Genomic DNA, 14,660 nt, shown 5'->3' with positions numbered 1-14,660 from the left:
CCCGGCTATCAGTAATAATGACCAGATTAGAATTCCCTCTGACTTATGAGTCATGTAACCGAAAGATGTGATAAAGGAAATTCCATAAGTAATGAGGTAATACAAAAATGTTAAAACATAACTCAAGGTGAAATTAATCACGGAAAAGTATTTTTTCCTTCCAAAAAGTGGGTTCTTTGTCTCATACCCCATAAAAGGACAGAGGTTTTGGAAAGCAGGTGGGGACTGCGCACTGCTAGCATCCCACCAGTTGCAAAGAAGAGCAACACAGAGGCCAGTGCTTTGCTTCACACCAAAGGTATCGTATCTATTTTTTTCTGTATAGTGCTGTACTAATCTCTGATTGCTAATCTTTGATTAAATAATTCCATTTGATCCTGTTATTTGACAATCTCAAAGCGTGATTGAATTCAAACATGCAACAATACCAATTTGTAGATTTGAAAAGAGATCATAATACCAAAACTATCAGTTGGTACAGAATGCTCCCTTTCCCATTCAGCATAGAGGATCTCTACTTACTTCTGATTTCATTTCAATAAAATGAACAGCAAATACTGAGTGAGCTTTAGTTTCAGCTTGGATTTACAATCCTAGCAGCGAGTGGACCCTGTGGCAGCCTTATTTCATTTTATGATTTTTTTCACAATTCTTTCTGTGAAATATTTTAGTCAAAATTGTTTGTTTTTCATTTTCAAAATAAGAATTTTGAAAAAAAAAAGAATTTCGGGGGAAGCTTATTTATGTGATTTTATTTTTAAAACTCATCCTTGTAATAATTGATTTCCAAAACCACACATGATAAAGGAAAGACATTTTGATAATAAATGCCAATGTAACAGCATATTGGGCTGCATTAGTAGGAGCGTTGCCAGCAAATTGAGGGAAGTGATTATTCCCCTCTATTTGGCACTGGTGAGGCCACATCTGGAGTATTGTGTCCAGTTTTGGGCCCCCCACTACAGAAAGGATGTGGACAAATTGTAGAGAGTTCAGTGGAGGGCAATGAAAATGATTAGGGGTCTAGGGCACATGACTTATGAGGTGAAGCTGAGGGAACTGGGCTTATTTAGTTTGCAGAAGAGAAGAGCGTGGGGGGGGGAGGGGTCGGGATTTGATAGCAGCCTTCAACTACCTGAAGGGGGGGCTCCAAAGAGGATGGAGCTAGGCTGTTCTCAGTGGTGGCAGATAGAACAAGGAGCAATGGTCTCAAGTTGCAGTGGAGGAGGTCTAGGTTGGATATTAGGAAAAACTATTTCACTAGGAGGGTGGTGAAGCACTGGAATGGGTTATCTATGGAGGTGGTAGAATCTCCATCCTTGGAGGTTCTTAAGGTCAGGCTTGACAAAGCCCTGGCTGGGATGATTTAATTGGTGTTGGTCCTGCTTTGAGCAGGGGATTGAACTAGAGGACCTCCTGAGGTCTCTTCTAACCCTAATTTTCTATGATTCTATGATTTTTAAAAAGCATCAGTGAGAGAGATGCACATGACACATGAAATGTGTCTAACGTAAATAATTGCAATAGTTTGCATCATGAGTCACGTTTCTAGAATTAACTGAAGTAGAGAGCAGCAGCTGCTGCTGGAACTGAGGCTGCCTCTCCCTAGCCCTCTTAGACTGTGACTAAAGCACTGGGAGTTGAAGTACAAGCCCATTCTTCAAGAGTGTGCCTGCCTGTTGCAGCTGGAATTTTTTTCTAGGTTTTATCCTTTGAAAATTTGCAAGTTATTTTATCTGTTCTTGCAGCTGTTTATCCTGATGGTAAAGCAATCATTTATATTCATCATAATTTTTCCTTGTTTATATTAAAGGGTGGAATTTCCAGCACAGCTCCCCGTAGAATTTTCCTATACTACTCAAAGTATTGTTTTCTTCTTTAAATCGTTTACATTTTAGCCTCTAATTTGTGATTTTAAGCAGCCTTCCTCATTCTCCTGGTCCTAAAAGAAAGCAGAAAAACAAGGAAGGTGGACTTCTAGCAAAATTTGTATCAGCTGATCTCACTGTGGGTCTTAGTGATATTAGAAGCAGGGTTGTTTGTTTGTCTATTGTTTTCTCCCCTCCCCCCAAACCTCTCCACTAGCCATTACTGCTTATGAGACATAACTGAACTGAAGTAGGGATCATTTCCAAAGTTTAATTCTAGCAAGTATTCAAACTTTATGGTCTGAAGTCCAGATCCTGCAATTTAATCCTTGCAAGCAGGCCCCTGCACTCTTGCAGAACACCAGTGACTTCAGAGGGACTCTGCGTGGGTAGATCAGGTTGCTGGACTGGGGACAAAACATAATTTGTTTGACTCAAAGTTGGATTTGGTTTAATCAAAGGAGGTTAGAGCTGGAGGAAAGGAAATTAACTATAGGAAAAAATGTGAAAGACAAAGAGAAAAGGGTAAGTAAGGTGCAAAATGAGTGTACTAAATCTCTGACAGGGGTTTTAAATAAGAACACTTTGCACATCAGAAAAATTAATTTTATACAAACACACACACATTCATTCTTGGCCTCACTAATTTCCCACCTCACTAAAACTCCAAGGGAACTTGCTCTTTTCCACTAAGGAAAATGTTCATCCACCCCCAAAATCATTTTTCTTTTCTCCATTCTCAGGTCCATCCAATCTGAAGTCACCCATCATTCTGTGCCTTCCTACCCTCCTTGATGGCTCTGCCCATCTCCACCTCTTTAAGTACTGCTCAAGAGAAGTAAGGTAAGACTTTTACATGCCCAGCCAGAGGAAGAGGACCACAGCCACAGATATGTGTAGAAGAAAATCATGTGAGGGAAGGTCAGGGGGATGAAAGGTTAGGGGAGGACTCAGGACCGGTCTTTGGTTTAGACCAGCTGACAAAGAAATTTAACAGAGAATTGTATCCCTGCCATAGATTTCTATTTAAAGTCTATCCAAAGAATATCACCTTCTGTTAAATTAGGTGTTTAAAGTAAATTTTCAATTGGTTCAAACCCAATTCAATTCTAAGGAAATCTACCATAAGAGGAAGTGTGAGGAGGAATAATAGAGATGGGGCAAGGGTATCACCACCCAGAGAAAATTCTTTAGAGGATAAGATTGAAATGAAGTAATTGTGGGCTGCATGAGAGGATGTGGTGGAGGGGGCAGGAGAGGGGGATTCAGTGTTTTAGGTTGAAGACTGAATAATATATTTAAAGAGTCAGGGTGAAATCCTGGCCCCATTGAAGTCAAAGGCAAAACTTCTGTTGGTTTCAATGGAGCCAGGATTTCACTCTTTGTCCATCTGAAATCTTTTTTTAGTAAAAGATCTTATTGTCATTGGAAATTAGCATTATTCTGTTTCGGTGTTGATATATAGGCCATGTATAGGCCAAGGTTAACCGCACCTTTGATCCTCTTCCATGGTCTCTTGAGTGAACCCACTTAAGGTTTTAGGCTTTCCAGACATCACTTTTCTTGGGACGGAGACTCTCCTCTCTCACTCCCTTCAGACCGGGGGCTTAGGCTTGCAGTCCCTCTGCACTACCCTGATATCCCCAGCAAGCTTGTGCTTTGCTTTCTCTCTGCGGGCTATGGATTGCCAGCAGTTACCCTTTATCATATAGCTCTTTCTAAGCCAGCACATTTTTTTCTTAAGGTAAAAGCATTACAGAGAAAACATATAACAACAATAAAAGTTCCTATGCACATGCTAAAAGCTTACCAGAGGCCACCCGTCGGTTTTTGGGGTACTTGTAGGCCAACATCTTTCCAACCCTTCCACAAGGGTTGGGGACTTTGAACAGAAGGTCTCATCCATTTCCTGGATCAGAAAGAAGGCACTGAGTCTGTTTAAACTCGGCTTTTTCACATAAAAAGTTATTTGTTGGTCTCTAAAAAATCTAGTTTGAACCACTATCTGTACGTGTCCCCAGGGGATGGTACCTCTGGAGGTGTTTACAACCTAAAGTGATTCATCTAATGTTTTTAGTTTCTGTCAGAGCTGTGGCAACCCCCTCTCCCCCAGAGCTACAAACAATCCTGCCTGCTGTAATACGTAAACCATTTATACACTTAATACCAGAGGGTCCCAAAGATACTGCATGTGGTTGAAATATCTCATAGAGTCATAGACTTTAAGGTCAGAAGGGACCATCATGATCTTCTACTTTGACCTCCTGCACATTAACCTCACCTACCCACTCCTGTAAGAGACCCCTAATCCCTGGCTGAGTTACTAAAGTCCTCAAATCATGATTTAAAGACTTCTCATTACAGAGAATCCACCATTTACAACGGTATAACCTGCAAGTGACCTGTGCCCCATGCTGCAGAGAAAGGTGAAAATGCCCCAGGCTCTCTGCCAATTTTCCCTGGGGGAAAATTCCTTCCTGACCCCAAATATGGTGATCAGTTAGACAGTGCGCATGTGGACAAGCCCCTCTGTAGTAACTTAGAGTCCTTCCCATCTAGTGTCCCATCACCAGCTATTGGAGATATCTGTCACAGGCCACATGGCTGATTAACACTAAGGGAAATAGAGAAATTAACCATCATACATTGCACACTGAGTATTTGCCCCTATTTTGTAAACTTAAAAAAAAAAACATCAGAAATTGTTTTCATTAGAACATAGGGATATTTTGCTGTTTGCATCATTTATCACTAAACATAATCCCAGTATAGTCCATGTGATTGCTGTATTACTAAAGTAAATGTCTCATTCAACATTTCTGAGACTTATACCACTAAGTGCTAGTGTAATCAGTTCTGGCTCAAGTGAATACAAGTGAAGCTGTGCGTTGACAAAGAGTTTATATAATTCTCACACACACACACACACACACACACACACACACACACACACACACACACACACACACACACACACACACAAGCATTCATGCACAAGAAACCCTGGGGTATCGTTTACCTGAGTTTAAAAGGCTCTATTTTCACCACATGTGGAGTCACATACTGCTCAGAGTTCCCCATTGTGAAACTTTCCAGGAATACTCCTGTGCACTGAAATATAATTAATTCTTTTAAAATAGAGAGTAACAGATGGTATCATAAAACCTGAAAAATATCCTATATACTGTATTCTAGTTTAGCCATCTCATAGTATTTGAATCTCTGACTCAGGACAGGTCTGGGGCTGAATTATTCAAAGGTCAGAAAGAAGGGGCACTGGCAGAACCATGTGCACATTGGTCATAATCCTGCTGTACTCACTGAAGACACAGGCTCCAACTGATCTCAATGGCATGTGATCAGGCCCTGTGACTGACTCACATACGTGCTTTTAGTTCCTCACTTTCATGAGGACTGTTTTTCTCACAAATTAAAACAAACAGATAAATCATTGTTAGTTGTGGTCCTCAAACACAACCTAATTAGAGAGAATCGGTGTGAGGGACAGTTTCAGTGTCAGTTCACTTCCCCTATCTGACATGGATTACATTCGCCTGGTAGGGAATACCTTACCTTTTCACATTATACACTCCAAAGAACAAATGTTTTTTCTGGTGCTAACACCAGTGGAGGTAAATTGTTGCCTTTGCCGTTCCCAAAAAGCCGGAGTGATTGAAAATAATGTCTTTCTACAAGCATAAATCGGTTGATGGGCCCAGCAATAGTTATCTGGCCTGATTCTGTCTCTTTTTGGACAGGAAAGTGTAAAATGAGCTAGTGAATTTGTGCATAATGGGTCTCTTCTAGTCTAGTGAACATGGAAAACATGAAATGTAAATGATGGGTGGTAGACAAGTCACTTTAAGCACAGCTTCCAGGTATTTACCACTGAGTGGAAACTGAAAGGTACAGTAATTGTTCTGTGAGGAGAACAGAATTTCTTGTGCAGACTGAAACTTGGCAATTATTCTTTGTTGGGTTACCAAACGTCCCTTCTTTCATATGGTCTTTCTAAAATATTTGTTCACCAATTAAAATGTGATGAATACAGCTGTCCTATATTAATACATTACTCAATACTAATTACTCATGACTTATCATTAATTGTTTAGGTTGTGAGTTCTGTGGGACAGAGACTGTCTGCTACTCTGTGTGTACATTACCCAGGGCCATCCCTAGGAGGGTGTGGGGCCCAGGACAAATCGGCCTGTGTGGGCCACTGCTGGAGCACCCATGGAGAAAAAATGGTGGGTGCTGAGCACTCACCAGCAGCCCCCCCATCAGCTCACACCCAGCCCCCCCTCCGGCGCTTCCTGACTGCCAGTGGCCCTGCGGATCAGCACCTTCCCCACTCTCCCTCCCCGTACCTCCCACCCACCATGAACAGCTGTTTCATAGCATTCAGGGAGTCTGGGAGGGAGCGGGGAGGAGCAGGGACACAGCGTGCTCATGGGAGGGGGTGGACCTTGGCGGGGCATGGGTGGAGCAGGGGCAGGAAGAGGTGGGGCAGGGTGGGGCCTTGGGGGGAAGGGGTGGAGTTGGGGGAGGGCCTGGGACAGAGCTGGGGGTCGAGCATCTCCCAGCAGTTTGAAAAGTCGACGCCTGGCCCTGCACGACAGACGCACACTGAAGTGCGGGGCCTGGAGCGGTCACCCCGATTCGCCATACCCAAGGGATGACTCTGACCCTACCTAGCACAATGGATTCCTATTTTTAATTGACTCCTAGGCACTACCATAATACAAATAATAAATAGCATGGGACATACATAACACTTTGATTATGATTCCAACATATTTCCTTCTTATAATCAGTTTTACCATGGTTCACAATATCAGAAACTAAACTTTATAACTATCAGTGGCCCAGCCAAAATCTAAACCAGGGAACAGCAACTACTGGAAGCCCTCTCCTTTCTTGTGCTAAGTAGGTCCACAGATAAAAGTCAAATTTCAGACCTCTGAGAAGTCTAAAGTATTTATATACAATATGGCAGGGTAACATTTTAGTACTATTCTACAGAAAATTAAAAATAGAGGAAAGTAATGGTTTAACAATGGACCTACCTAGGTAAGTAAAATTACTCCTATGTGTGTTAAGGATCAGGTGCCAACTCAGTAACACTATTACTACTAAAGATTGGTAAGTAATTACAGAAGACTGGAGGCAGAAACATTTGAAGTAAGATTGACTGAATAATTGTGAAGCAAAACCAATGGTCAAAAATAATAAATTAGAATGCCATTATAAATTATTATGACCTTTAAAACACTCCTGTGTTTAATTATTCTTCATATACCTGTGAGGCAGCTAAATACTTCTTATACCTAGATTATACAATGAGAAGCTGAGATAAAAACAAAGTAAATTGACCAGGACACCCAGCCATTAGTAGAAACACTGGGATTAGTATTCGGGCTGTCATGACGCCCCGGTTCATTATCTGACCATGAACCATAGTGCTGTAACACTATGCATATCATATGTTTTTCGCAGTTAACCTTATAAATCCATAGCACACATCATTGTAGATATTCAAAGTGCTATATAGGCATTACTGTTAATTATGTTTTCATTCTGACAAAAAAGAATGGTATCGGTCTTTTTCCCCTACAGTGACATGCTGTATTCAGTGCTGGATATCAAGAATTTGCTTGGCCTCCCAACTAGAGTCGTATTTAACTCATGATTTTCATTTGTTAAGAGCCTTCTTTATCAAAACAACATTTTCTCCTTTCCAAAACCACCTTTTTGGTCAGAGTAGAGACCATTACTTTGTGATTTCATGCCCAAAGTGTTTGCAAAGGTAGGAAGGTATGTGGGGGGGGGGGGGGGAAGGGGGCGCTCATGCATGAATCAGGAGGCCAGAAGGTCTTTTGGGAAACTTAAGTATCAAAATGGCAAAGTCTCCTGAATTAACCCCCTCATAAGAGGAGCTTCTCTGTTAATGGACTTACCTAGCAAATGAACTGGCAAAACTAGCAAAGGAAATATTTTGAGTTATGTTCCTCTGGACATAAGGAGATAGGAAGGTGACAAGTCACTCTCATTCCTTAGTGACAGTCGCAATAGCTGAGCGGTTGCTTCAGCAGCTACTCAGACAATTTTTTAAACAGTGGGAACAAGGAGCTAGATGCATTCAATAAGAGGTTTGACACGGCAAAGAGCATTTTGAGGGGGTAAAGGGGAAACAAAATGACTTGCACACTGAGGGGATGTTTAAAAGGTTCAGTTTGGGGGTACAGTGTCATTTCTGATGAAATTTGGAAGCAAAATCAAGCTCTGCCGAACAGTGTGGAATCACTGCAAAACACAAAACCAAAATACAAAATGTATGAATTATTTTAGCTCATGAGCAAGTGGAAACCAAAGAAAATAGAAACTTATTTTTCAGCTTGCTTTACACAGATTCTTACCCCTGAAGAGTTTATACAATTTAACTGTGGTAAGAATGCCCTACAAAAAAGGTGTTACATTTCCAGACCCCAGGACTATGCTTGTAATGCATGGCACAGTGACAATGAGGAATCAAATCTGAGAAGCAGCAAGATTTAAAGATAGCTAGAATTTAATGGATACTGCACTGGAATCTTTCCACACTGTACTACTGTAGACTGATTTCGAGGACAAGTTTCAATGCTGTTAACAAAACCCCAACAACTCTGTAAGCTGGGTATGTTTGTGACCATCATTTTATTCTGCAAAACTTAGAAAACTGAAAAAGATGTGGGAGTTATGGTGGCTAATCAAATGACCATGGCACCCAAGGATTATATACACTTTTATTCTTGGACTATTATACTTATCTGTCTTTCTGATGTTTAATACTGTTTGGTGTGATGCTAATTGAACCCCCTCACACTCTAACATACAGGCGGTCTTCAACTTATTTCTGCCCAAACATGAATAAAGTTCCTTTATATTTTATGAAATCTATGAGTGTCATTCTTAGGTGAACTCTGAGGGTTTTTTAAATACCCACATGGCTCTAATAGTTGCAGTGCTTGTTTGGCAGCTGGCAGGAGGCACTTGGGGAGGGTGGAGAGCAGCAAGCAGCGGGAGGGCAAGGGAACTTAGGGGAGGGGTGGAGTGGATGCGGGAAGAGGTGGAATGAGGGTAGGGCCTCAGGGGAGAGGGTGGAGCAAAGACAGGGCCTCGGGGGAAGGAGCAGAGTGGGGGCAGGGCCTTGGGGTGGAGTACCCACTTGGAAAAATAAAAGTCAGCGTCTGTGGTGATATAAAAACAGTAATGGACAAGCACTGGAGAATATTCTCTGGGGAACAATCCTGCACTGACAGGAGACAGATGCTCTGTAATACTCCTCCTCCTTTAAAATGTGCTATCTGTAGTTGGCTAGATTTGTATTACAGTGTAAACTCTGGTCCAAGACTGTGGTGTTAGAAAGTCTGCGTCAATGGAAAGCTACCACAAACTGCCTTCAGCCTGGACGTCAGAGAGAGCCCTTAGGAGACAAGGGCTGTTCAGAAAAAGGGTGGCACCGGTGAGGAAGCAGCCAAGACTATGACAGAAAAGAAAGTGCTGACTCATCTTATCCCCTTGGTAATCTCTACCAATGGGATTTAGAGATGTCCTCCCCCGTGGAAATCATGCCGCCGCCTGCCCTCCTTCATTGTGAATCTACCTTAGCATGCCAGGGCCTCACTGGCACAGGGAGAATTAATGTAAACCTCCCCATTTCAGCTTCAGGGGATCTGGTTCGACGAATGTATCTCCTGAAAACTAGCTGCATATACAAATCACATTCCACCACTGTCAAAGCGTAAAATGCACATGGGAACACAGATGCATGTTTTCCAGGAGTGCCCTCAAACCAACAGTGTCTAGGACAAATTTTAAAACATTTCTGAAATAATTTAAATAATAATTACTCCATGCCCCAAAATATCCTGCCTACGTATTTGGGAATATGTCACACTAGATTTTTATTAAGACAGATTTCTGCAAGCTGGCAATACTAACAGCAAAGCAAAGAATCTCCATATGCTGAGAGCCTGAAGCACTTTAACAATAAATGTCTAGGGATCATAAAACCCAGTTACAGTCCTTGAAAAATTATCTTCTAGATCTGAAGACACTCTTGCAGAATTGGAACTCATAAGGAATCCTATATATAAGAGTGGCAATCTCAGCCAGACAACAACAGCTGCCTCATCCACTCTGAAAACATTGACAGACTTACCTGGAATGCTGTAAAATGGAACAGGAACTCTTCAGACACACAGCTGTTTTATTCTTTCATTCTCAAACAAAGAGGCCACATTTCGTTCTGTTGCACCAGAGTTTGGATTTCTACCAATATAAATAGGAATAGACTTTGACCCAGTGACTTGTTAATTCAGTATAATGCCTTGAAGAATAATATGTTGACAAAACATTATACATGAATGTAAAGTTACAAAGAAATGTTTGATTTCAGATATACTGTAGCTGAGAAGAGAGAGTTACTGAAAGTTGCATTTATTATCATCTTATAGCTTTTAATAACTATTCACAAAGAATATATTCTCCCTCTGCTAATCCCTTCCAAACAGATATTTTAGTAACAGATAAGACTGTTTAACCACTATCAATACCAATCACCATAAGCAAAGCCAAGTGTTAACATTACCCTTTTGATACAGAAAAGGAATTTCAGCGATGCAGAATTTTATGTTTAGGTGAATTCTGTTTTGGTTAAGGCTCCACGTGGTTAGATTAGTTTTTTCTAAAATACTGTATGTGTTTTGGTGTTTACTAATGACTTTCCATCACAAGCATTCTCGGTAAATAAAAGGACTCATCAAAGTCTGTCTGTTATGTCTCATATTACTTAACTCGGCAATATGGTCTGTACCGGTACCACGGTGGCAGGGGAGGGGGAATATTGCAATGTCAGAAGAATGACAATTAGATAAAGAATATAAGAAAATGCTATATGATGATGGTGTAGTTCAATTTGTATTGTCACAAAGTATGATATAATCCCTGAAATATTACAATTAATAGGAAAATTCAGTAAGAGCTCAAATAATAAAATAAACTGGACTAAATTTGAAGTAATGAACATTTCAAAAGGGTATTCCAAAGAGTACTCAGAGACTAGAGATTTCAATGGGCAGCTATTGAGGAAATGGAGTAGGACTCAAATCAAAGAGCAGTCTGAGGAAAGCAATGAGAATTAAGCCAAATCCATCAATAAATACAGTAAAGTCACATAGAGAATGGTGGGTCTTTTAAACTTTTGGGGTTCCCCCTATATTGTGCTCCATAAAAGTATCAGAAGAAGTAGAAATAGCACACAGAAAAATCCATATTACAGGGGATCTCCAGTGGCTTGCTGCAACTAAGTTTCTTTCTGCCTGTTTCAGGTCTGGCCAAACCACAGCTCGTGATTTTACAGTTAAAATGCTGCTCATGGAGAAATTACAGTCCAACACACTACTTGCCCAGAATTAATACGAACACACAGGGCTTAAATTCTCTTTAAGTATTCTCCAGAGTCCCCAAGATCCCTCTCCAATTCTCCAATTTAGGAAGATAAAAATAGCCATACCAATGGTCCATCTAGCCCAGCATCTTGTCTTCCAATAGTGGTCAATGACAGGTGCTTCAGAGGGAATGAACAAAACAGGTAATCATGAAGTGATCCATCCCCCGTCAACCATTCGCTGCCCATCCTGGCTAACAGCCTTTGATGGACCTATCCTCCAAGATGATGAAGAGGATTGCAAAGGAGCTGGACAGGGTGAAGGATGAAATAAGAGCAGAACAAGCCCCACCCCTGCTCAGTCTCACCAGTGCACACCAAACTCCCTTGGGACCACACCTTGCTTCCCCTTTAACCGCTTCAACAGAGCACGAGATCCTTAAAAATACATGGCATGGCCTTAAAGGGACAGAGCACTCATGAATATAATGCTAACATTCCATTATGAGTCCAACACAAAGAGACTGGAAATAAGTGAGGAGACTCAAGGGGTGTGGGTGGGGGTGGGGCATGGCGACAATGTCAAGAGAAGGAGATTATCAAAGTATTTTAGCTGGAATGTTTTGGATAATGTGGAGAGGATACTTGGATTTTTCTCTCTCTCCCTTTCTTTGAGGAAGCAACTGAATATTAAATAGTTTTGTAATGGCAATATCATACTTTAGCTGCATTAATGATATGGTTTTGCCAGAAATATATAGAATTTTCTTTGCTTCTTCTTTCCTATTTATCATCTCAACATGTATGCTGAAGAATCCATAATTCATGTACCAGTCACTGTGCTCAGCCATTTCCAGAGCCACTGATACATCTTTGTTTTCAAGAATGTATTTAAAATGCAAATGAACAGTCATTTTCTGTTCTCTTTTCAATTCTCTACCTAGTCTTCTGTTCTTATCAAGCTTCAGTGACTCTTGATTCTAGACCTGTGGCTTCTTTCCATATCTGCTGTTTAAGAAATACAGAACTGATTGTTGCCATCTTTGTTGGGTTCAGTCACAGACTCATTTCAACAGTTACAGAGCAGCCTATGAGTGTGAGGCACTTAGACAATGCAAGTATCTTAAACAGAATGCATTTTCATAGCAGAGCTTGAATTCAGAATGCTGGAGATGTATGGAGTGTGGTTTGATTTGTATGTTTCTCAAGCGATTCCTTACAAACAAAAGTGAAACCTCATTACAACACACTGAACCAAATTCATCTCTGGTGGATCTCCATTAACCTCAGAGGTGAATTTGGCATACGAGCTGTACAGATTTAAAACCACATTTTATAAGCATACTACAATAACCCCATCAGTTTACAAATGAAGAGACAATCTGAACCTTTTCAGAGCGAAACAGCAATGATCTAACCTATACTTTCGCAGGAGTGATCCCCAAAACATCTATAGTATCCCTCAAAGATTAACGGGGGGGAATTTCTTCAAGCTGGAGCAAGAGCCAGAATCTGTCTCCTAGCATGCAGCAGTCATTCCTTTGAATTATGACAATGGCTCAGTCTTGTCTCTGAATCAGAGGGTTGTTAAGTTCCTGAGGAGCCTCATCTCATCACCCTGATATCTGGGAGTTCAATGAGGCATTCAAATAGGTAATTTCTGTGTTCACAGCTGTTTGTTCATGATTTTAGGTAAGCCTTGTGACCCAACTAATGCTGCGTCATGCAAAGTGTCTTGCAAAGTGTCATGGATTGGCCACAGGCAATCATTCTATTTTCAGTGTAAATTGTAGGTACTTTGAGACAATTGATTGATTCTCACTGGAATAGACAGAACTGGATTTAGTAAGGAAAATGCATCTAAGAGATGTCATTATTGAATTGGACGGCTCAAGAGAATCACAATTCTGAATGTTCATTTTGGATATCTGAATCCATATATTTATATTTACACATTTTTAGAGTGGGACATTAATAATACATAATTTTCTTGTAAAGTAAGCTCCATAAAAAGGTAACTTGATAATTTAGTTGTTGTAATCCTTTAACAACATAAAGAAAACCTCTAAAAGATGCAGCTAGTCTACTATTCAATGGATAAGAGGGGACTTGACCCTGGTTTTTTTTCCTTCATAGGAAAACATATGGAAATCTCCTTTACCTAATAAAAAAAGCAATGGGGAGGAGGCAGCGATCATGAGACTTGAATTGCAGAGCTTTGAGTGTGAATAAACAGCTTGAAAAGTGGGGTAAAGCATATATCTATTAACTTTCAAGCACTATGTCATTTTCTTTTTTCTGAATTCCATTTCAGTAAAATCTCCAGATTAGCAAACTCTTTATAGTATTAGATGTCCCAGAGGAGCGATTTTGTGTATTTCCTTACTGTCAATCTCCTCACATAATAATGTTTATTATTTATGTTATATATGATTGATAGGGCAGAGAGGTTCAACACCAGCAGAGAAGGGACTAAGGAGAGCTCATGGGCCCAGATAGCCCCATCCCCACTATACCTACAGCTAATGCAAAGCCTGGAAGGGGAACAAAAGAATAGAGCCTATCTCAGTTCAGGACTGACTGGCCAGGAAGGAGGGTGCAGCTCTGCTTCTCTGCCTGAAGGGAGCTTGGCCTGCAGAGTTGGGAAGAGCAGCCCGTGGTTAGGAGCAGTTAGATCCCCAAGGAGTGGGTGACACAAAAGTAATCGATGGTTTGGAAACCAAGTCTGAAAGAAAGGGCAGTTACTCCTCATGGGAAGACTGATGGGTCACCCAATACTGAGTTTGCTTTTTGTTTTAAAAGATTTTGGGACTATGACCTCTAACTCTCCCCCCAGTCCCCCAAAGGAGATAAGACCTGAAGAAACAATGGAGACAGAGACTTCTTCCACACCCCACCCCACCCCCAGAGAGATCTGTGATCATGTCAGGGTCCCTGGAAGATCCACCAGGGGAGCACTTCTCCAGCCATGCTATTACAATTCATATTCACTTTCCTTAATACTAACATATAAGGGAAGAAAAATTTTGATTGGTTAGCTCACAAGACAGGGAAAAAGGAGTTCTGTTTCTGCCATGTACTTGCTTTGTGACCTTGCGTGAGTCTCTCTCTCCCTTATTTTCCCTCCTCTGTAAATATGGGGAAGTAATGCCAACTTTCATAGAATGCTTTGAAATCCCCCAAAATGAAAGGCGCTATACAAATGGAAAGTATTATAGAATCTTAATGAAATCCACATTCAGTGTATGCAAAGTTTGAAAGTCTTTTTTCATTTCAGATAGTTTGTACTTGTATTTGCCAGTTGTCATCAGGCTCAGGTTTTACCACCTGCATTCATCATACAGGCAGATGACCTCTTAATAACA

The 14,660-nt window shown here is 40.9% G+C and overlaps 1 protein-coding gene and 1 long non-coding RNA gene across 3 annotated transcripts in view; one reads left to right on the top strand and one right to left on the bottom strand.

Annotated features, from left to right (window-relative positions):
• LOC141986439 (uncharacterized) overlaps positions 1–10,157 on the bottom strand; it is a 36,897-nt gene extending 26,740 nt beyond the window's left edge. Inside the window, exons 1-3 of the long non-coding RNA XR_012639281.1 lie at positions 10,069–10,157; positions 4,888–4,979; positions 3,679–3,777 (exon numbers count right to left, since the gene is read on the bottom strand). This is a non-coding gene — a long non-coding RNA (uncharacterized LOC141986439). The remainder of the gene's footprint in view (positions 1–3,678; positions 3,778–4,887; positions 4,980–10,068) is intronic.
• The window catches only part of LOC141986436 (uncharacterized), a 49,543-nt gene extending 38,989 nt beyond the window's left edge, over positions 1–10,554 (top strand). Inside the window, exons 4-6 of one of the 2 annotated variants that reach the window (XM_074950914.1) lie at positions 169–298; positions 2,612–2,711; positions 9,953–10,554. In XM_074950914.1, the coding sequence (XP_074807015.1) occupies positions 169–298; positions 2,612–2,711; positions 9,953–10,082 (360 nt within the window). In that variant the 3' untranslated portion in view covers positions 10,083–10,554. Of the gene's footprint in view, positions 1–168; positions 299–2,611; positions 2,712–5,980; positions 6,003–9,952 lie in introns of those variants that run through there. The other variant, XM_074950915.1, reaches the window with a different exon arrangement.
• The last annotated feature ends 4,106 nt before the right edge of the window (positions 10,555–14,660 follow it).

The sequence above is a fragment of the Natator depressus genome, chromosome 4 (assembly GCF_965152275.1).
Source record: "Natator depressus isolate rNatDep1 chromosome 4, rNatDep2.hap1, whole genome shotgun sequence".
Taxonomy (NCBI): domain Eukaryota; kingdom Metazoa; phylum Chordata; order Testudines; family Cheloniidae; genus Natator; species Natator depressus.
This window is presented reverse-complemented; position numbering and strand designations above follow the sequence as displayed.